Source organism: Triticum dicoccoides, chromosome 5B (genome assembly GCF_002162155.2).
Source record: "Triticum dicoccoides isolate Atlit2015 ecotype Zavitan chromosome 5B, WEW_v2.0, whole genome shotgun sequence".
NCBI classification, from domain to species: Eukaryota; Viridiplantae; Streptophyta; class Magnoliopsida; order Poales; family Poaceae; genus Triticum; species Triticum dicoccoides.
In genome coordinates, this window is record NC_041389.1 from 108,794,620 (window position 1) to 108,816,876 (window position 22,257).

General features: G+C 44.9%; 1 protein-coding gene across 1 annotated transcript; it reads left to right on the forward strand.

Annotated features, from left to right (window-relative positions):
* The first annotated feature begins 9,158 nt into the window (after positions 1-9,158).
* LOC119307654 (disease resistance protein Pik-2-like) lies at positions 9,159-17,508 on the forward strand. Its single transcript, XM_037583722.1, has 4 exons — positions 9,159-9,358; positions 9,564-10,617; positions 14,217-14,891; positions 15,329-17,508. The coding sequence occupies exons 2-4, from the start codon at positions 9,568-9,570 to the stop codon at positions 17,246-17,248; spliced, it is 3,645 nt and encodes a 1,214-aa protein (XP_037439619.1). The 5' UTR covers positions 9,159-9,358; positions 9,564-9,567; the 3' UTR covers positions 17,249-17,508.
* The last annotated feature ends 4,749 nt before the right edge of the window (positions 17,509-22,257 follow it).

The window sequence follows — 22,257 nt, forward strand, 5'->3', positions numbered from 1 at the left end:
GCCCCCGTATATAAAGGAGCAAGGGGGGAGGCCGGCCGGCCCTTGGGGCGCGCCAAGGAGGGGGGGAGTCCTCCTCCTAGTGGGAGTAGGACTCCTCTTTCCTAGTCCAACTAGGAAGGAGGAAGGGGGAAGGAAAGTGGGGGAGAGGGAGAGGGAAAGAGGGGCCGCGCCCCCCTCCCTAGTTCAATTCGGACTCCCCTTGGGGGCGGCGCGCCACCTCCTGGGCTGTTGCCCTCTCTCTCCCCTCAGGCCCACTAAGGCCCAATACTTCTCGGGGGGTTCCGGTAACCCCTCCGGCACTCCAGTTTTCTCCGAAATCACCCGGAACTCTTCCAGTGTCCGAATATAGTCGTCCAATATATCAATATTTATGTCTCGACCATTTCGAGACTCCTCATCATGTCCGTGATCACATCCGGGACTCCGAAAAAACTTCGGTACATCAAAACTTGTAAACTCATAATAAAACTGTCATCGTAACGTTAAGCGTGCGGACCCTACGGGTTCGAGAACTATGTAGACATGATCTAGAACCATTCTCGGTCCATAACCAATAGCGGGACCTGGATGCCCATATTGGTTCCTACATATTCTACGAAGATCTTTATCGGTCAAACCGCATAACAATATACGTTGTTCCCTTTGTCATCGGTATGTTACTTGCCCGAGATTTGATTGTCGGTATCCAATATCTAGTTCAATCTCGTTACCGGCAAGTCTCTTTACTCGTTCCGTAATACATCATCTCATAACTAACTTATTAGTTACAATGCTTGCAAGGCTTAGGTGATGAGTATTACCGAGAGGGCCCAGAGATACCTCTCCGACAATCGGAGTGACAAAACCTAATCTCGAATTATGCCAACCCAACATGTACCTTCGGAAACACCTGTAGAGCACCTGTATAATCACCCAGTTACGTTGTGACGTTTGGTAGCACACAAAGTGTTCTTCCGGTAAACGGGAGTTGCACAATCTCATACTTGTAGGAACTTTGTATAAGTCATGAAGAAGGCAATAGCAGTATACTAAACGATTAAGTGCTAGGCTAACGGAATGGGTCATGTCAATCACATCATTCTCCTAATGATGTGATCCCACTAGTCAAATGACAACACATGTCTATGGTTAGGAAACATAACCATCTTTGATTAATGAGCTAGTCAAGTAGAGGCATACTAGTGACTATAGTTTTCTCTATGTATTCACACATGTATCATGTTTCCGGTTAATACAATTCTAGCATGAATAATAAACATTTATCATGATATGAGGAAATAAATAATAACTTTATTATTGCCTCTAGGGCATATTTCCTTCAGTCTCCCACTTGCACTAGAGTCAATAATCTAGATTACATAGTAATGATTCTAACACCCATGGAGTCTTGGTGCTGATCATGTTTTGCTCGTGAGAGAGGCTTAGTCAACGGGTCTGCAACATTCATATCCGTATGTATCTTGCAAATCTCTATGTCTCCCACTTGGACTTGGTCCCGAATGGAATTGAAGCGTCTCTTGATGTGCTTGGTCCTCTTGTGAAATCTGGATTCCTTTGCCAAGGCAATTGCACCAGTATTGTCACAGAAGATCTTCATTGGTCCCGATGCACTAGGTATGACACCTAGATCGGTAATGAACTCCTTCATCCAGACTCCTTCATTCACTGCTTCAGAAGTAGCTATGTACTCCGCTTCACATGTAGATCCCGCCACGACGCTTTGTTTAGAACTGCACCAACTTACAGCTCCACCGTTTAATAAAAACACGTATCCGGTTTGCGATTTAGAATCGTCCGGATCAGTGTCAAAGCTTGCATCGACGTAACCATTTACGACTAGCTCTTTGTCACCTCCATATACGAGAAACATATCCTTAGTCCTTTTCAGGTATTTCAGGATGTTCTTGACCGCTGTCCAGTGATCCACTCCTGGATTACTTTGGTACCTTCCTGCCAAGCTTATTGCTAAGCATACGTCAGGTCTGGTACACAGCATTGCATACATGATAGAGCCTATGGCTGAAGCATAGGGAACATCTTTCATTTTCTCTCTATCTTCTACTGTGGTCGGGCATTGAGTTTGACTCAACTTCACACCTTGTAGCACAGGCAAGAATCCTTTCTTTGCCTGATCCATTTTGAACTTTTTCAAAATTTTGTCAAGGTATGTGCTTTGTGAAAGTCCTATCAAGCGTCTTGATCTATCTCTATAGATCTTGATGCCCAATATGTAAGCAGCTTCACCGAGGTCTTTCATTGAAAAACTTTTATTCAAGTATCCCTTTATACTATCCAGAAATTCTATATCATTTCCAATTAATAATATGTCATCTACATATAAAATTAGAAATGCTACAGAGCTCCCACTCACTTTCTTGTAAATACAGGCTTCTCCAAAAGTCTGTATAAAACTATATGCTTTGATCACACTATCAAAGCGTTTATTCCAACTCCGAGATGCTTGCACCAGTCCATAAATGGATCGCTAGAGCTTGCACACTTTGTTAGCACCTTTTGGATCAACAAAACCTTCTGGCTGCATCATATACAACTCTTCTTCTAGAAATCCATTCAAGAATGCAGTTTTGACATCCATTTGCCAAATTTCATAATCATGAAATGCAGCAATAGCTAACATGATTCGGACGGACTTAAGCATCGCTACGGGTGAGAAAGTCTCATCATAGTCAACCCCTTGAACTTGTCGAAAACCTTTCGCAACAAGTCGAGCTTTATAGACAGTTACATTACCATCAGCGTCAGTCTTCTTTTTAAAAATCCATTTATTCTCAATGGCTTGCCGATCATCGGGCAAGTCAACCAAAGTCCATACTTTGTTTTCATACATGGATCCCATCTCAGATTTCATGGCTTCTAGCCATTTTGCGAAATCTGGGCTCATCATTGCTTCCTCATAGTTCGTAGGTTCATCATGGTCAAGTAACATGACTTCCAGAATAGGATTACCATACCACTCTGGTGCGGATCTTACTCTGGTAGACCTACGAGGTTTAGTAGAAACTTGATCTGAAGTTTCATGATCATTATCATTAGCTTCCTCACTAATTGGTGTAGTTGTCACAGGAACCGGTTCTCGTGATGAACTACTTTCCAATAAGGGAGTAGATACAGTTATCTCATCAAGTTCTACTTTCCTCCCACCCACTTCTTTCGAGAGAAACTCCTTCTCTAGAAAGGATCCATTCTTAGCAACGAATGTCTTGCCTTCGGATCTGTGATAGAAGGTGTACCCAACAGTCTCTTTTGGGTATCCTATGAAGACACATTTCTCCGATTTGGGTTCGAGCTTATCTGGTTGAAGTTTCTTCACATAAGCATCACAGCCCCAAACTTTAAGAAACGACAACTTTGGTTTCTTGCCAAACCACAGTTCATAAGGCGTCGTCTCAACGGATTTTGATGGTGCCCTATTTAACGTGAATGCGGCAGTCTCTAAAGCATAACCCCAAAACGATAGCGGTAAATCAGTAAGAGACATCATAGATCACACCATATCAAGTAAAGTACAATTACGACGTTCGGACACACCATTTCGTTGTGGTGTTCCAGGTGGCGTGAGTTGCGAAACTATTTCACATTGTTTCAAGTGTAGGCCAAACTCGTAACTCAAATATTCACCTCCACGATCAGATCGTAGAAACTTTATTTTCTTGTTACAATGATTTTCCACTTCACTCTGAAATTCTTTGAACTTTTCAAATGTTTCAGACTTGTGTTTCATCAAGTAGATGTACCCATATCTTCTCAAATCATCTGTGAAGGTGAGAAAATAACGATACCCGCCGCGAGCCTCAATATTCATTGGACCACAAACATCAGTATGTATGATTTCCAACAAATTAGTTGCTCGCTCCATAGTTACGGAGAACGGCGTTTTAGTCATCTTGCCCATGAGGCACGGTTCGCAAGTACCAAGTGATTCATAATCAAGTGATTCCAAAAGCCCATCAGTATGGAGTTTCTTCATGCGCTTTACACCGATATGACCCAAACGGCAGTGCCACAAATAAGTTGCACTATCGTTATCAACTCTGCATCTTTTGGTTTCAACACTATGAATATGTGTATCACTACTATCGAAATTTAGTAAAAATAGACCACTCTTCAAGGGTGCATGACCATAAAAGATATTACTCATATAAATAGAACAACGATTATTCTCTGATTTAAATGAATAACCGTCTCGCATTAAACAAGATCCAGATATAATGTTCATGCTCAACGCTGGCACCAAATAACAGTTATTTAGGTCTAAAACTAATCCCGAAGGTAGATGTAGAGGTAGCGTGCCGACCGCGATCACATCGACTTTGGAACCGTTTCCCACGCGCATCGTCACCTCATCCTTGGCCAGTGCTCGCTTATTCCGTAGTCCCTGTTTCGAGTTGCAAATATTAACAACAGAACCAGTATCAAATACCCAGGTGCTACTACGAGCTCTAGTTAGGTACACATCAATAACATGTATATCACATATACCTTTGTTCACTTTGCCATCCTTCTTATCCGCCAAATACTTGGGGCAGTTCCGCTTCCAGTGACCAGTCTGCTTGCAGTAGAAGCACTCAGTTTCAGGCTTAGGTCCAGACTTGGGTTTCTTCTCTTGAGCAGCAACTTGCTTGCCGTTCTTTTTGAAGTTCCCCTTCTTCTTCCCTTTGCCCTTTTTCTTGAAACTAGTGGTCTTGTTGACCATCAACACTTGATGCTCCTTCTTGATTTCTACCTCCGCAGCTTTTAGCATTGCGAAGAGCTCGGGAATAGTCTTGTTCATCCCTTGCATATTATAGTTCATCACAAAGCTCTTGTAGCTTGGTGGCAGTGATTGGAGAATTCTGTCAATGACACTATCATCCGGAAGATTAACTCCCAGTTGAATCAAGTGATTATTATACCCAGACATTCTGAGTATGTGTTCACTGACAGAACTATTCTCCTCCATCTTGCAGCTTTAGAACTTATTGGAGACTTCATATCTCTCAATCCGGGCATTTGCTTGAAATATTAACTTCAACTCCTGGAACATCTCATATGCTCCATGACGTTCTAAACGTCGTTGAAGACCCGGTTCTAAGCCGTAAAGCATGGCACACTGAACTATAGAGTAGTCATCAGCTTTGCTCTGCCATACGTTCTTAACATCGTCAGTTGCATCAGCAGCAGGCCTGGCACCCAGCGGTGCTTCCAGGACGTAACTCTTCTGTGCAGCAATGAGGATATCCTCAGGTTACGGACCCAGTCCATGTAATTGCTACCATCATCTTTCAACTTTGCTTTCTCAAGGAACGCATTAAAATTCAACGGAACAACAGCACGAGCCATCTATCTACAAACAAACATAGACAAGCAAAATACTATCAGGTACTAAGTTCATGATAAATTTAAGTTCAATTAATCATATTACTTAAGAACTCCCACTTAGACAGACATCTCTCTAGTCATCTAAGTGATAACGTGATCCAAATCAACTAAACCATGACCGATCATCACGTGAGATGGAGTAGTTTTCAATGGTGAACATCATTATGTTGATCATATCTACTATATGATTCACGCTCGACCTTTCGGTCTCCGTGTTCCGAGGCCATAACTGCATATGCTAGGCTCGTCAAGTATAACCTGAGTATTCCGCGTGTGCAAAACTGGCTTGCACCCGTTGTAGATGGACGTAGAGCTTATCACACCCGATCATCATGTGGTGTCTGGGCACGACGAACTTTGGCAACGGTGCATACTCAGGGAGAACACTTCTTGATAATTTTAGTGAGAGATCATCTTAAAATGCTACCGTCAATCAAAGCAAGATAAGATGCATAAAGGATAAACATCACATGCAATCAATATAAGTGATATGATATGGCCATCATCATCTTGTGCTTGTGATCTCCATCTCCGAAGCACCATCGTGATCACCATCGTCACCAGCGCGACACCTTGATCTCCATCGTAGCATCGTTGTCGTTACGCCATCTATTGCTTCTACGACTATCGCTACCGCTTAGTGATAAAGTAAAGCAATTACAGGGCGTTTGCATTTCATACAATAAAGCGACAACCATATGGCTCCTGCCAGTTGCCGATAACTTCGGTTACAAAATATGATCATCTCATATAATAAAATATAGCATCACGTCTTGACCATATCACATCACAACATGCCCTGCAAAAACAAGTTAGACGTCCTCTACTTTGTTGTTGTAAATTTTTACGTGGCTGCTATGGGCTTAGCAATAACCGTTCTTACCTACGCATCAAAACCACAACGATAGTTCGTCAAGTCGGTGTTGTTTTAACCTTCGCAAGGACCGGGCGTAGCCACACTCGATTCAGCTAAAGTGAGAGAGACAGACACCCGCCAGCCACCTTTAAGCACGAGTGCTTGTAGCGGTGAAACCAGTCTCGCGTAAGTGTACACGTAATGTTGGTCCGGGCCGCTTCATCTCACAATACCGCCGAACCAAAGTATGACATGCTGGTAAGCAGTATGACTTGTATCGCCCACAACTCACTTGTGTTCTACTCGTGCATATAACATCAACGCATAAAACCTAGGCTCGGATGCCACTGTTGGGGAACGTAGTAATTTCAAAAAAATTCCTACGCACACGCAAGATCATGGTGATGGCATAGCAATGAGAGGGGAGAGTGTTCGTCCACGTACCCTCGTAGACCATAAGCAGAAGCGTTAGCACAACGCGGTTGATGTAGTCGTACGTCTTCATGATCCGACCGATCCAAGCACCGAACGTACGGGGCCTCCGAGTTCAGCACACGTTCAGCTCGATGATGATCTCTGGCCTCCGATCCAGCCGAGCTCCGGAGATGAGTTCCGTCAGCACGACGGCGTGGTGACGATGATGATGTTCTACTGGCGTAGGGCTTCGCCTAAACTCCGCGACGATATGACCGAGGTGGAATATGGTGGAGGGGGCACCGCACACGGCTAAGGAACGATCAGTAGATCAACTTGTGTGTCCATGGGGTGCCCCCCCGCCCCCGTATATAAAGGAGCAAGGGGGGAGGCCGGCCGGCCCTTGGGGCGCGCCAAGGAGGGGGGGAGTCCTCCTCCTAGTGGGAGTAGGACTCCCCTTTCCTAGTCCAACTAGGAAGGAGGAAGGGGGAAGGAAAGAGGGGGAGAGGGAGAGGGAAAGAGGGGCCGCGCCCCCCTCCCTAGTCCAATTCGGACTCCCCTTGGGGGCGGCGCGCCACCTCCTGGGCTGTTGCCCTCTCTCTCCCCTCAGGCCCACTAAGGCCCAATACTTCCCCGGGGGGTTCCGGTAACCCCTCCGGCACTCCGGTTTTCTCCGAAATCACCCGGAACTCTTCCGGTGCCCGAATATAGTCGTCCAATATATCAATCTTTTTGTCTCGACCATTTCGAGACTCCTCGTCATGTCCGTTATCACATCCGGGACTCCGAACAAACTTCGGTACATCAAAACTTGTAAACTCATAATAAAACTGTCATCGTAACGTTAAGCGTGCAGACCCTACGGGTTCGAGAACTATGTAGACATGACCTAGAACCATTCTCGGTCAATAACCAATAGCGGGACCTGGATGCCCATATTGGTTCCTACATATTCTACGAAGATCTTTATCGGTCAAACCGCATAACAATATATGTTGTTCCCTTTGTCATCGGTATGTTACTTGCCCGAGATTTGATCGTCGGTATCCAATATCTAGTTCAATCTCGTTACCGGCAAGTCTCTTTACTCGTTCCGTAATACATCATCTCATAACTAACTTATTAGTTACAATGCTTGCAAGGCTTAGGTGATGAGTATTACCGAGAGGGCCCAGAGATACCTCTCCAACAATCGGAGTGACAAAACCTAATCTCGAATTATGCCAACCCAACATGTACCTTCGGAAACACCTGTAGAGCACCTTTATAATCACCCAGTTACGTTGTGACGTTTGGTAGCACACAAAGTGTTCTTCCGGTAAACGGGAGTTGCACAATCTCATACTTGTAGGAACTTTGTATAAGTCATGAAGAAAGCAATAGCAGTATACTAAACGATCAAGTGCTAGGCTAACGGAATGGGTCATGTCAATCACATCATTCTCCTAATGATGTGATCCCACTAATCAAATGACAACACATGTCTATGGTTAGGAAACATAACCATCTTTGATTAATGAGCTAGTCAAGTAGAGGCATACTAGTGACTATAGTTTTGTCTATGTATTCACACATGTATCATGTTTCCGGTTAATACAATTCTAGCATGAATAATAAACATTTATCATGATATGAGGAAATAAATAATAACTTTATTACTGCCTCTAGGGCATATTTCCTTCAGATATAACTTATCGTACTTGGGGATGTGAGCCTTGCCGACGGGTGTCATCGTCGCCGCTCATAGATGCACAAGGACAATGTTGTCATCGCCTTGCAAACTTTGCCATGTTCAAACATCTCTCGTCACCGTGATATCGCATATCATGCTCCCCACCACCACCAGCATCATCGTCCTCGAGGAAGAAACAAAGAGGGCACATGGGCATGAAATGAAATGGCTCGAGAAGGAGGGGGTTGATCACAAAAATGCTAAAGGGAAGTAGTTGTGGCTAGACCAACAAGGTATCCCAACATGGAGTTGCGTATAAGGACCGTGTCAGAGCACTTAAGAACCGTTGTGATACACGTCAGCAAATTAGATGACATGTAATGCAGTTTACTCTAAGTGGAGCCCCCTTTCCGTTCATTCATAGACATAAGGATGAAACCGAATCGGATTCGGACAGATAATGCTTGTACCATAGAAACTCTATTTTTTAGGGGTTTAAAATTGAAACAGATATGAGGCGGGTGCAAATCAAATACTGCACAAATTGAAAATAAACACGATACAGTATTGTTTGGTGGCGGATCGAAAGTAAAAAAGAGATCATGAAAAGGGAGACCGGATAATACAATAAAATCAACCGCAACAACACATTTTCTTCAATTTATTTCATGTTTTTCGGTGGTATTCATTTGATGGGAAAAAATGTTCCAGTTGTCAATCTCAGAATAATGCGCCGGCTCAGTCTAATGAAGATGCTCGTAGAGATAGCATGTGCGTGCCTCCGTTCTATATTGTGTCAAAGAAAAATCAGCCACCACCGATGATACGTGCACCGTACCCCTTCCAAAAAATTTCCCCCACCCCTTCTCCGAACCCTGCCTATCCCTCCCTAATCCTCAACTTCACCGAGACGGCGGCTCCCGGCGGTGCGCCGGGCGCGACATACCGGCAACAGGCGGCAGCAGGTGACGCGACTCCTCCACTAACCACCTCAACCTCCCCCGTGTTGCAGTCGCCGCCGACCTCCACCAGATCCGGTACGGTGCTCTTCTACCTCTGCCATCGGATTGGACAAGGGCGCGGGGCTCCGGCTGGCCCTCGGTTCGCCCACTCCACTGCAACACTTTAACGCACACCCTTGCAACCAAGCTCATTGTTCTTTTATTAACGACCCCCCTCAGTGGCTTGAGCACACCCTGCTGCATTAAGGATTAGCATTAACAATCGTTTACAACCGGGCAGCTAAATGGAGGCCACCGTGCTAAGTCTGGGCAAGTCTGTGGTGATTGGGGCGCTCAGCTACGCCAGGTCTGCCGGTGCTGGGGAGATAGCCTCGCGTCTTGGAGTTCAGCGTGATCAGGCCTTCATCGCCGATGAGCTGGAGATGATGCAAGCGTTCCTGATGGCCGCACACGACGGGCCAGAGGACAAGGACAGGGTGGTCAGGGTCTGGGTGAAGCAGGTCCGCGACGTGGCCTATGAGGTTGAGGACTCCCTCCAGGAATTCGCTGTCCGGTTACAGAAGCAGTCTTGGTGGCGTGTTGCCAGCACCCTTCTGGACCGGCGCCTCGTTGGCAAGCAGATGAGGGAGCTTAGAGCCAAGGTCGAGGATGTCAGCCGCAGGAACAAGCGCTACCGCCTCATCAATGGCGACGGCGCTGGTTCCAAGCCTAGCAATATCTCCACAACCACAAGTGAGTTCCCCGTTGCTGGCGTAACTATGTCTGGCACCGAGGAAGCTAGGCGGCAGTTGGACAAAGCAAAAATGGATCTCATTCGCCTGATCGGTTCCAAGAAGGATGAGGACCTTAGAGTAATCGCATTATGGAGAGCAAATGGTGATCTTGGGGAGACCTCTGTCATAAAAAAGGCATACGAAGATCTGAAGGTGGACAAGAAGTTCGAATGCTTTGCTTGGATCAAGTTGGTGCGTCCTGTCAATCCAACAGAGTACTTGCGGAGTATTTTGAGGCAGTTTTATGTAAATTCACTACAAGGGACAACTATGGAGGCCCAAGATCTGAGATGGATGGAGATGACAAAGGAAAATGATTTGGTTGGTGAGTTCAAGAGGTTTGTGAGTGCGAAGAGTTACCTTATTGTCCTCAAGGACATACATACTATTGAAGAATGGGACTGCATTAAAGTTTTCTTCTTAAATTACAAGAAAGGAAGTCGAATCATAGTATCCACAGAGCAAGTTGAGGTTGCTAGCTTATGCGTAAGACAACAGACTGCAGCAGCTGACCACAAGCAGTTGCATATGGACCAGGCTCTCTATGCTTTCTACGATAAGGTATTTTTTTTCTTGTCAAAATATACTCTGACTAGTGCTACATTATCTTCAGAGTCAACTAATGCAGTGATAATTAACAACAATATCTGACAGTAGATAAGGTTACCATTTCTCAGTAGTTTTTGTGCATTATTTACCAACATATAATCTGGTCCTGACACCATGGTGCTGAGTGTGGCAATGTTATGGTACGCTGATAGGAAGCAGACATGGAAGAACCACAGGGTTGGCGGTTGTCACCCAATTGTGTCTTAGAACAATCTTGCAGAAATGTAGGGAAAGGCTGCGTACAATAGACCCAAAGTGGTCGGACCCTTCCCCGGATCCTGCGCAAGCAGGAGCTACATGCACCGGGCTGCCCTTTTTATCAGTGAGATGTAAACGATTCCATTGGTGGATGGGCAAAATTGTCTGTGATGCAATTTAGACAGGAAATCAAAACTCAGTCAATAGTTGAAAGACGATAGGTGTACTTTTTTTCAAATAAAAATCTGATGGTAAATACATCACTCGGTCGCTTAGTTTTGTGGACCCTAATTAGAATCAAATTGCATTCATCAATTGATTACAAAATGTTATGGCATTGCCCTAGCTGATTGCGGTGTCAGCATATATCCAAATATTGATGTTTGAGCAACTGCAAATTGAGCAATTTCCAAAGATAAATGTAAAAATTGTACAACACTATACACGCAACTGTGTAGGCATGTCTTGTTGAAAATGAAAATAAAACGAACTTATCAGTTGCTAAACATACCATCCTTTCTTGGATAAAATCTTGCCAACTCTCCTGTTTTCTTTTGGCATCCAAGTTCCATCATTAACTCCTTCTTAGATAAGTGAGATGCATGATTGTATTTGCCTTGATAAATATATGCATATTTGGCATTTCACATAGTTGCTTCTAAAGAAAATGATTACTTTATTCCCTTGAACCATTGACGAGTGTAACCCACAAAAATGTTTATCTCACATAGTCCTTAAACTCCTCACATTAGATAATTTTACTATCATTGGTGATTTTTGGATGTGTTCTGCGAAAAACCATTAAGGTTCACCAATGAGCATAGTTTTGACACGTCCAGCACATCATGGCGTGATACCAACAGAAGGGCCCCGTGTGACGAGCATCGACCTCTCTGTCATCCTGTTATCCTTAATTTCATGTTTCCTTCTTAAGCCTTGCTCACAACATTGAGTGTTTCCATATCAAAAAAAAAACAAACAAACATTAAAAGTAACACATGGGAGCGTTGCCTCCCACTTCTCCTGACTAGGGCGGCCCTGTCTGCAACTGCCGGTGCTATACTTACGCATTAGCGTTGGATAGTGCAGCCATGGAAGAACCACATCACCTTTCCTTCCCCTTTTCTTCACTATCGATAGGATGTCTCGGAGTGCTCTGCCATGGACGACCATTCCTGCTTGAGGAGCTAGATCACCATGTGTGGTGATCCTAGGCTTCATGTTTTACTGTTGGAATTGGGGCATTTTCTGTTGAGGATCGAATCTTTTGATTGAGATTTTTGGAGGTTGAGATCTGCATACCTTAATGCTTCAATCCTTGAAATTTTTGTGATTAATGTAATGAGGTTGAAACTACTTACTAAATTTCTTGATAGTTCAGTGAAAGGACTCAATTACGATTTTCTATAGTCATCCCATTGAATTTTGAAAGCTTATACCAAATTTGTCAAAGCTCACTCAAGTTTGCGAAAGCTTGTCTCTTTAAAATATTTATCTTTGGAAAATTTGGAAGCTCATAGAATGATAGTTCATACTTGAAAGCCCTATTATTTTGCATTTTTCTTCCTAAGTGTGTGTCTGCTTGCTGATGAATGCCGATGGAAGTGACTGCTCCAGAGGCTGAGCCGGACGTGGGAGGCGTCCGCAGGCAAAGCAAAAGGTGAAGGTGCAATCACAACGGTTAGCCAATAATTTGCAGTCCCCCATGCTTTTGATTTACACGAAAGACAGTCTCGTTAGATCACCTGATTTCCACTGCAGCTTCTTCTCTCTCTCATCCACGCATCTTGCGTTCGCGACCATAGGGACTGGCATTGGAGATAGCAGACTTTGTGGGAAAGATGCCTACGTTTATGTTCTTGTAACAGGCTAACAGCCATGGATTCAGATGGTGGCGCTTCTCTCTCCTTGTCACCAATGAAGAAGGGAGAACGATGGGGAGGGATATGATGCGACACAGGGCCTGCGTGATGCTATTCGGTTGGTGAGATGAGGTCTAGGGTGCTTTATTTTGTCTGCCGGGCCAGCAGCTTCTCAGACACATTAAAGGTGTTGGAGCAAATGTTGGTACGGTATTGTCGCTGATTGACGTGTGGGCTGCAGAGAAGAGAGGAGATCAGCAAATCTCACACTTGTCTTGCTGGGCACTTACATCCCGCGTTGTAGATCCAGGCATGCTGAGCATTAGGAGCTCATTGACGCTGATATTCTTATGGTCCCTATTCTTATCTCTTAGTGATGCATCTAGATTGGTAAGAGTGTTTCAGCCTACATGTTCATCTGGTCTTGGCACTTACATCATAGGAGATGGGATCATTTTAGGTTTACATATGTGCTTTATGGCGTGCTTTTGTGGTGCTGAGCCCATATCGATGATCACTTATTGACTAATACTGCTCTTGTAATTGAATTGTAACTTCTTTGAAATGCAAATTACATAATTTTTACCTAGTTTTCCTTGGAAATTATTTGATTGTGAACAATGGAAAATGTCATATGAATATTTGCAAAAATTAAAAGGGAAAAAATGCAGCAAGACACAGCTCTAGGAGCTGGTGTAATGCAGAACTACAACTCTGGGTTTCTTTAGCTTATACCCTGGACACTAGGGTAACAAAAAGAACGTAAACAAGTCAATTAGTCAATTACGATGAAATCTGACAGACGGGGCCTGCATGGCATTTACTATGACAGTGACTTGGCTCATTTTCGGCTTCAGTCGGTAGGTGAGCTCGGTTCGAGCAGAGCCGCCTCATTGAGCTCTACAACAAAAACCTTGACTTAAAAAGACCAGCCAAAAGATTCAAACTTCTAAAAAAATCTTAGAAAATTCTAGTAATTAATCTATCTTCGTCAAGTGTTCTGGGAACGTTTTAGCACATTTTGGTGAGCCATTTGAATGTCTGGATTTTTTTTGTAATTCTCTACCAAATTTGAAGTCTAAGCCAAAATGCGCTCAAACTTCCCTAGAATACTTATGGAATGTAGATTGAGTTACTAGATTTTCTTTCATATTTATTTGGAAAATTAGAGTTTGCTTTAAAATTTGGCCCACAATTTAAAAAGCAACCAATTTTTTTAAGAGCTTAGTGAACCGGCAATGCTCAAGGCGAACTCACCTATCAGCTTAAGCCAAAAATGAGCTGCCCCTGCCATAGTCAATGCCATGTGGGCCACATCTGTCGGATTTCATTTTACCTGACAGAGTGGGGTATCAAAACCCCTAGAGTTGTAGTTTTGTGTTACAACAACCTCTAGAGTTGTGTCTTGCTGCAGTTTACTCAAATTAAAACTTGCTGAAACATTACTGGGGAATAGAAGGCAGCACCTAATCATTATCTATTTGTGTATAGGGTTTGCAAGATGGAGCTGATGCAACTGAGGCAGGGTCTAGCTTTAACATAGCTAGTATGACTAGTAGCAACTCTGCAGACAACAAGAGCCTCACTCACACAGAGACGACGATAGCTGATTTTAAGGAATATGAGCAGGTCGGTCGAGAGAAAGAAAAATCTGATATTATCAAACTAATTTCAAATGAAGTTAACCAACAGCTTGATGTGGTTTCTGTGTGGGGAATGGGCGGTCTTGGGAAAACAACACTAGTTAGAGATGTGTATCAAAGCCAACACCTCAGCGTCAAATTCAGGTACCGCGCTTGTGTAACGATTATGCATCCCTTCAATTGTGATGAGCTCATCAAGAGCTTAGCTCGACAATTAGATGCAGAGGATTATGAAAATAAAGAGGAAACAGGCTTAGCGGGTGGCAGAACAAAACCTAGGCTCCAACGGTCACTAACAGACATTTTAGAAGGAAAGAAGTACTTGATTGTTCTTGATGATCTATCATCTGCCACAGAATGGGACTCTATAATACAGCATTTACCTGCAAGGGAAACAGCAAGTCGTATCATAGTCACCACAAGGTCAGAAAATATTGCTAGGCACTGTTCAAAGAAACAAGGGAACATATACAAGCTTCAAATTCTGGGGTATGAAGATGGACTTAACCTCTTCATGGAAAAGGTACCTGTGACCCTATCATCATGCATTCGTCCTATTTGTTTAATTTCTACCCCCCCTGTCTCAAAAATAGTGTCAAAAAAGTCTTACATTTTGTGACGGAGTATTTTGCAAGTGCCAAGAATATATATCTTTGGCTAAAAATTATATCTTTTCTTTAATGGTTTTTTTTATCACACACAATCTGTATTTTGACAAGGTTCCCCCTCCATATTAATTCAATACGTTGAGATTATTTTAGAAGATAGTTAAAACCCTGTGGGGACATGACTGGCTGGAGTATTTCATGTGCCTAGTTAGTAGCTACTTGCATGCTTAATTGAAGAACTAACGGTGCAATTTAACTTTGTTAATAAACTTTTAAAGCACAAAATCTATTTTTAGGCTTGCAGCTAATTAAGTTTTGTGGCAACTAAAAATTTAAATTGAACACGTTTCAGGTATTTCACAAGATTACATATCTGAATGATGAATATCCGGAGTTGGTTGAACAAGCAAATCTGATCCTAAAGAAGTGTGATGGACTTCCCCTTGCAATTGTCACCATAGGTGGCTTCTTGGCAAACCAACCTAAAACCGCTTTGGAGTGGATGAAATTGAATGACCATATTAGTGCCGAGTTGGAAATGAATCCTGAGCTTGAAAGGATAGCAGCAGTCCTTAACAAAAGTTATGATGGTTTACCTTACCATCTCAAGTCATGTATGCTGTATTTCTCCATCTTCCCCCAAGATGACAAGGTTAGCCGGAGACGCCTGGTGCGTCGGTGGATTGCAGAGGGCTACTCAAGGGAGTTGCGTGGCAAGTCCGCGGAGGAAATAGCGGAGAGCTATTTCATGGAGCTCATAAGCAGGAGCATGATCCTACCATCTCAAGAATCCATTCATAGTAGAAGAGGAATTGACTCCTGCCAAGTCCATGATCTCATTCGTGAAATTGGTATCTCAAAATCAGCAGAGGATAATCTTGTTTTCACATTGGAGGAAGGCTGTGGATTAAACAACCGGGGAACAATACGCCATCTTGCCATAAGTAGTAGCTGGAAGGGAGATCAGTGTGACTTCAAGAGCATAGTGGACATGTCTTGTATAAGATCATTAACGGTGTTTGGGAAGTGGAGGCCATTTTTCATGTCTGAGAAGATGAGGTTGCTGCGAGTGCTGGACCTAGAGGGGACATCAGGTCTTGTTGATCATCATCTTACGGGCATTGGGAAGCTTCTTCATCTAAGGTACCTTTCTTTAAGAGGATGTGATGATATTTATCACTTGCCAGACTCATTGGGTAACCTGAGGCAGCTGCAAACACTAGACGTTACATATACAAGCATAATGGAACTACCGAGGACCATTATCAAGCTTAGCAAGCTAGAGCATATTCGTGCTGGGAGCATTGGAAGTAACGATGGTGGTACACGTGAAACATTTGCAGACACCCTATGCACTTTGGCTTTGTCATCAATGGCATTCTGTGTGGGATGTTGCGCACCTCAGGTTCTGAAAGAGGTAATGGATATTGATGGTGACCCTAACAGGCGTGATGTATGCACTGCGTGTTGCTGCAATAAATTACCTTCTGCCGCGACGCGCCAAAGTCCAAATGGTGTTGAAGTGCCAAGGGGGACTCGCAGACTGAAAGCCCTGAACACAATGGGTGTTGTGAATGTCTCAGGATCAAGGGGTAAGGCTGTTCTAAACGACCTAAAAAGTCTCACCAGGCTGCGGAAGTTAAGAGTGACTGGCATCAATAAGAAAAACTCTCAAGAGTTGTGTTCAGCCCTTTCAAAGCTCAGTTGTCTGGAATCCTTGTTGGTGCGGTCAGAGGGAAACCCTGGTTTATCTGGCTGCTTGGATGCCCTACTGTCCCCTCCGAAAAAACTACAGAGCCTCAAGCTGTATGGTAACCTGGTGAAATTGCCCGACTGGATGGAGGCGCTCCGGAATCTCGTGAAGATGGAGCTGCGGAGCAGCAGGATATTGGAGGTTGATGCGGCCATGCAGGTCCTCGGCAATTTACCAAACCTGGCCATACTGCGTCTGCTGAGGCACTCATTCACTGGCGAAGAGCTTCGTTTCAGTCTCAATCGGGACGCGGCATTCCCGAGTCTGACGGTGCTGGAGCTCAGCCTCCTAGACAAGCTCGAATCGGTGGAGTTCCAAGGAGGGGCAGCCCCAAAGATTGAGCTGCTGCAGTTTCGTGGCTGGCGTTACAAAGCCAACACGGTGTTGTTTGCAGGGCTTCCTTCTCTCCCGAGCCTCAAGGAAGTTTTGCTCAAGGGTCGCTATGAGGATGGCTTCGTGGATGACTTGCGGGCCCGGCTTGCGGGTAATCCAAACAGACCTGTTTTGAAGCTCAACTGAATTGCTTCAGACTGCGTATTCCAGATTCGATCGATAAAACCTACACTAGTAGTATACATATATCTGTGAACGTCAAAAGCTTCAGTGATGATTTATACGTGTACACGTAATTGGTCATAGTAGTATATACATAAGCTGTTTGGTTTTTATCTCTACTGCAAGAAAAACTCGTACTCTCTCCGATCCATATTACTTGTCTTAGATTTGTCTGGATACGGAAGTCATCATTGAGAAGAATCCAGTCTGGCCATTATGCTCCAGTTTATGTGTCTGTTGGATCGAAATTAAAGCTCCATACATATATATGCTGGGTTATAGATTGGGGTCGATTTAATCTGTAGAGAAGAGCTGGGTTATAGATTGGGATCGAGAGCTCCATACATGCAAGCTTGCTAGTGTATAATCTTCTCAGCGGCAGATGGAAGCCTGGACCTAGATCCAAGCTAGTATTGTTCAGCAGGTTGCAAAACTTGTTATGCTTACTTTCATGACGCAGATATACTCCTCCGGTCCTTTTTACTCTGCATATAAAAATTATCTAAAGTCAAGTTTGACCATATTTATATAAAAAATATCAACATCTATCATGCTAAAGTTATACAATATGAAAATTTAAGTCATGACACTTCTATTGATATTGATTTCGTATTGTGAAGGTTGGTATTTTTTCTATAAAGTTGGTCATACTTTACGAGGCTTGACTTTAGACAAATCTTATGTGTGAACTAAAATGTACATGAGGGAGTATTTTGATCTGTGCCCCAAATGCTGTAAAATATTGGCGGTGTTGCCTCGTCATCATTATACAAAAGCGGGGTTGGGGGAAACCCCTTTTTTAATTCAAAAAAGTGTATTTCTTCTCAGCAGCAGAGCCCGAAGCTTGAACTAGATCCATCTTAAACAGTAGTGGAACAAGGTGCTCGATCACGAATACAGTTGGGATGTCTCAGGCCCCTCCCAATACTCCACCTTGTACAGGTGCTAAACTTGTCAACTAAGCAAAAAATCTGATGTGGTGTGCTAGTTAAGAAGAGAGAGAGTAGTATGGTGACCCCAGGAAGAAACGGTGCTAAGCACGTGTACCTAGGTGGAAGTACAATTCTGAGTCTAGAGTTAATTAAATGCATGAAGCTTAGCACCTTTGCATTGGGGACTTGAGTTGCTAAGGCATTTAATATACTTAGCACCATATCTAAGCACCTTTGCATTGGGAGATGTCTCAGCTAGCTTCTTCGAGCGGCCGCATGCAGCACTCCATGTCGAGTCCCGTGCCGGTGTCGGCGTGGCTGTGGTGCAGCTTGATGACACGGTCGCTTTTGACCATGGCGCGCCAGCTTCGGCATACGAGCCTGAGCCGCCCAAGGCCGCGGGGCGGCAACCGGCGTATAACTATAATACATACTCATTTCTTCTATATTTTCTCATGAATTTAGATATCATTTAATTTCATATACCATGACAAATCACTATGACTAGACAAATTTTCATCAATTGACATGGCAAATTTACAATCTTTCTTAGCTACCATCTTTCGTTTCAATAAATAGTTGCCATGGCATTTTTTTTATATGAATTTGCTATGGTTTTTCATAGACTATGGCAATTGCTATTCATTTTTCAGAGATTGTTTGCCATGTCAAGGCACCATATTCTATAAATTTCCTTACGGGACTTTGGTATGGCCTTTTGCATGTGTGTGAGCTGCCCTCTCAATTTTTTTGTCACTTTGATGTAGATCCATGTGAAAGATTACGGTTATTTTTTATTCTGCTATCTATGATTCATAGCATTTTTGGAGACTTTTGGCAAGTCTCCAATTTTTGCCAGGGCTATTTTCATTTTTCACTAAATCTGTTGTTCAAACCCATATATAGACGCATGATGGGCCAAGTAGTTGCCGTGAAAATTAAGTTGACATTAGGTTTTAAGGAATCCATATATACACGTATGGCTCTTTTTACTTAGATCATGGCAAAAAAATATTTTCTCTTGCAACATGACAAAAAAATACTTTCTATGCGACCATGGCAATATAAGTTCATGGAGGACGGCATTTGTAGTTTATGTATTGTGGCAAATTATCTCTCTTTTGCAACAATGGCAAAAAAATATTTTCTAATGGAACATGGGAACTTAAGTTCTCGGAGCTTGGCAAATGTAGTTTATGGGGCATGGCAAATTCTATTATGTTACACCCATGGCATTTTAACTTCACACCCCATGGCAAATTTAACCTTACAACAATGGCAAATTAGCTATACAACTCATGGCAAAATTTAATCATAGTCCATGGCAAATTCGATCTTACATCCATGACAATTTGATTTTTACAACCCATGGGAAGTTTATTTTTATAGTGCATGGGGAAATTAACCTTGCAGCCATGGTAAATTAACTTAGAGCCATGGCAAATTTTGCTCATAGCCCATGGCATTTTTTTACCTTTTCCCATTGCAATTTATTTTAAAACCATGGCAATTTTAATTTAAAGTCCATGGAAACTTGGCCTTTAAACCATGGAAAAATTAACTTTAAATCCCATAGCAATTTAACTCCACAGCCCATGGCAAATTTATTTTATATTTACCATGGCAAACCTACCTAATGTACCGTGAAAACTCCGACCATGTGGCAAACGAATTATGCATACTGTTGCCATCATGCCAAATAGATCTATGTAATGTGACATAAACATTTTTTATAACCTTTTGCACTTTGATCTTTGATTTTTCTTTTTTTCCAAAACTTTATGCCATGCTTTTAGATGGCAAATTTCCAAGCATTTTTTTGCCATGCTTTTTGCCTTGTCCATTTTGTTATATGTTTCATATTTGCCATCATGTTTATTAACCACACCGCAAAACTTAAAGTCTCTTTACTATTTTTTTTCCACAGCAATTTTTAGCATTTGCATGATTTTCTTGGCATCTTATAGTAACAATTCGTAAATTGTTGTTTTGTAGTATACACCATGGCAAAGACTTGTATACTACATAACATGTCAAATTGTTTGTACCCCGAACGGCCCGTGAGCTCCCGCGACTAGGCGACTAGGGTTCCCCCTCCCCACCTCCCGCCGCCGCCGCCGGCCGCCGGCCCCGCGCCCCACCTCCCACCTCCGCCCCCTTCCTCCCTCCCCTCTCCCCCGTCCGGACCCGCCTCGTGCCGCCTACCCGGGAGGTGGCCGGGGCGGAGCTCGTGCCCCTCTTCCGCGGGCCCCCTCCTCCCCCTTTTCCTCTCGCCGCCACCGGCGGTCGCCCCCGGCGATGGCCCGGGTGGCTCTGGCGGCGGCGGGCCTTCCCTTTCCTGCGCGCGCGTGCTCCCTTCCCGGGGAAGGGAGGCGGCGGCGATGCTGCTTGGCGTGGCTGCGGTCCGGCTGCCCTGCGACGGAGGCGGCGGCAAGCGTGGTGTCGGCGCCGCTCCTTGGCGGTGGGGCGACGTGGTGGTGCTGGGTGGCCTCGTCGCGACCCCGTCCCAGATCTGGACCCGGCGGGCCCCATCTGGGTCCTAGCGGGCCGGCTCCCCGGCGTGGCCTCGTTGTCTGCGTCGCGGTGAGGAGGAGCAGCTCGGATGTGGGGCGTCGGTGTCGACGGCGTGCCGGCAGCAGCGCGAAGGCGGAAGCTTTATGGGCCCACGAGGGCTCGGCCGGGCCTGTGCGACCACGGGCTTGGTGTGCTCCTGCTATTGTGTCCAGACGGCTACCGTCGCATACGGTGGAGGTGGGGCCCTCTCGCGTGCCGACGATGCTGATGCCCTAGTCCCGGTTCTGATTCTTCGCCACGTTGTTGTAACACCCCGGATACAACTTTCCATATTCGTAACTCCAACTTTTGCCTTTTCCGGAGATGCGATATGATATTTCCTTCGTGGTTGGGTTTTTGTCTTTTGTTTTGCATTTTGTTCATGTCATGCATTTCATCTCATGGCATCTTGCGCATTGCATCGGCATCATTTTCTTAAAACTTACATCCGCTCGTAGTTGCCGCTTCTTCCGTGTCTCGGTTGACCTTCTCTCAGATCAATCGGACCGCTCTCTTCTCTCTCTTTTCTGAGCTCATCAAATCCCTTGCCTTCGTTGACCGTTCCGAGACCAACCGGGTTTTTCGAGTCCCTCTTGTCTGGCCACTTAATCTTTCTCCACAGTGCATAGACCCCTCTCGTGCGTGTCCGAAAATTGTCCCGAACCCGAACCGCCCAATCATCACCGTTGCATTCAGATCATCCCCAAACATCTATAAAACATCTTCGCTTTCTTATTTGGCTCCCTAACTTATATATCTCGGGCCGTTGATTACGATCGGAGGGACCGGATAGCCCTAGGCTAAACCACTTGCTATATATATATATATGCAAATGAAACCCTAGCCCTGTCCCATCCATCCATCAAATCCTCCCCGCCGCCACTCCTCTCTTCCTTGGGATCGCTCCTGATCCAAAATCCACCAACCAGAGCCAGCACCCGATCCAGATCCTCTCCCGCCTCCGACCACCTCCCTGGTTTTGCGCCGCCGACCAACCACAGCCGCCACCTCCTCGGTTCCCGAGGCCCAGCCTCCTCTCGCTCTCGTGCGTGAGCACGCGCCCGAGGAGCTCGAGCAGTGGAGCCCCGATCCCGCTGCGCCAGGCACCCCTGCATCCTCCCGTGCTTCCCGTGCGCGCTACCCAAGCAGCAGCAGCAGATGAGCACCGCCGGCCCTCCTCTTCCTCCTGTCTTATCCTTTTCCTCGTCTCTCAACTTCCCTCCTCTGCTTCCTATCGCAGGAACCGGACGCAGCTGTCGAACGCCATGGATTCGCGCCAAGAGCTCCTATGGGCCCCGAGGACCTCGCTGCCGGGATCCCTTCTCCTCGTCTTCCTCCGGTCACCTCCAGCGCCGCCATCCTCTGCGTCAGGAGGATGCTCGAACCTCCTCTGCTTCCCGCTCGCCTGCACGTGACCGCATCAACCTCCCCTGCTCCGTTCGTCGCCGTCTCTGCCAGATCCGGCGAGTCCCTGCACCCCGACCTCGT

Bases quoted from the DNA above. Each gene is read 5' to 3' on its own strand.
- LOC119307654 (XM_037583722.1), top strand. From the start codon at position 9,568: ATGGAGGCCACCGTGCTAAGTCTGGGCAAGTCTGTGGTGATTGGGGCG. The intron at 10,618-14,216 runs GTATTTTTTTTC...ATTTGTGTATAG, and splicing joins TCTATGCTTTCTACGATAAG to GGTTTGCAAGATGGAGCTGA. The intron at 14,892-15,328 runs GTACCTGTGACC...AACACGTTTCAG, and splicing joins TTAACCTCTTCATGGAAAAG to GTATTTCACAAGATTACATA.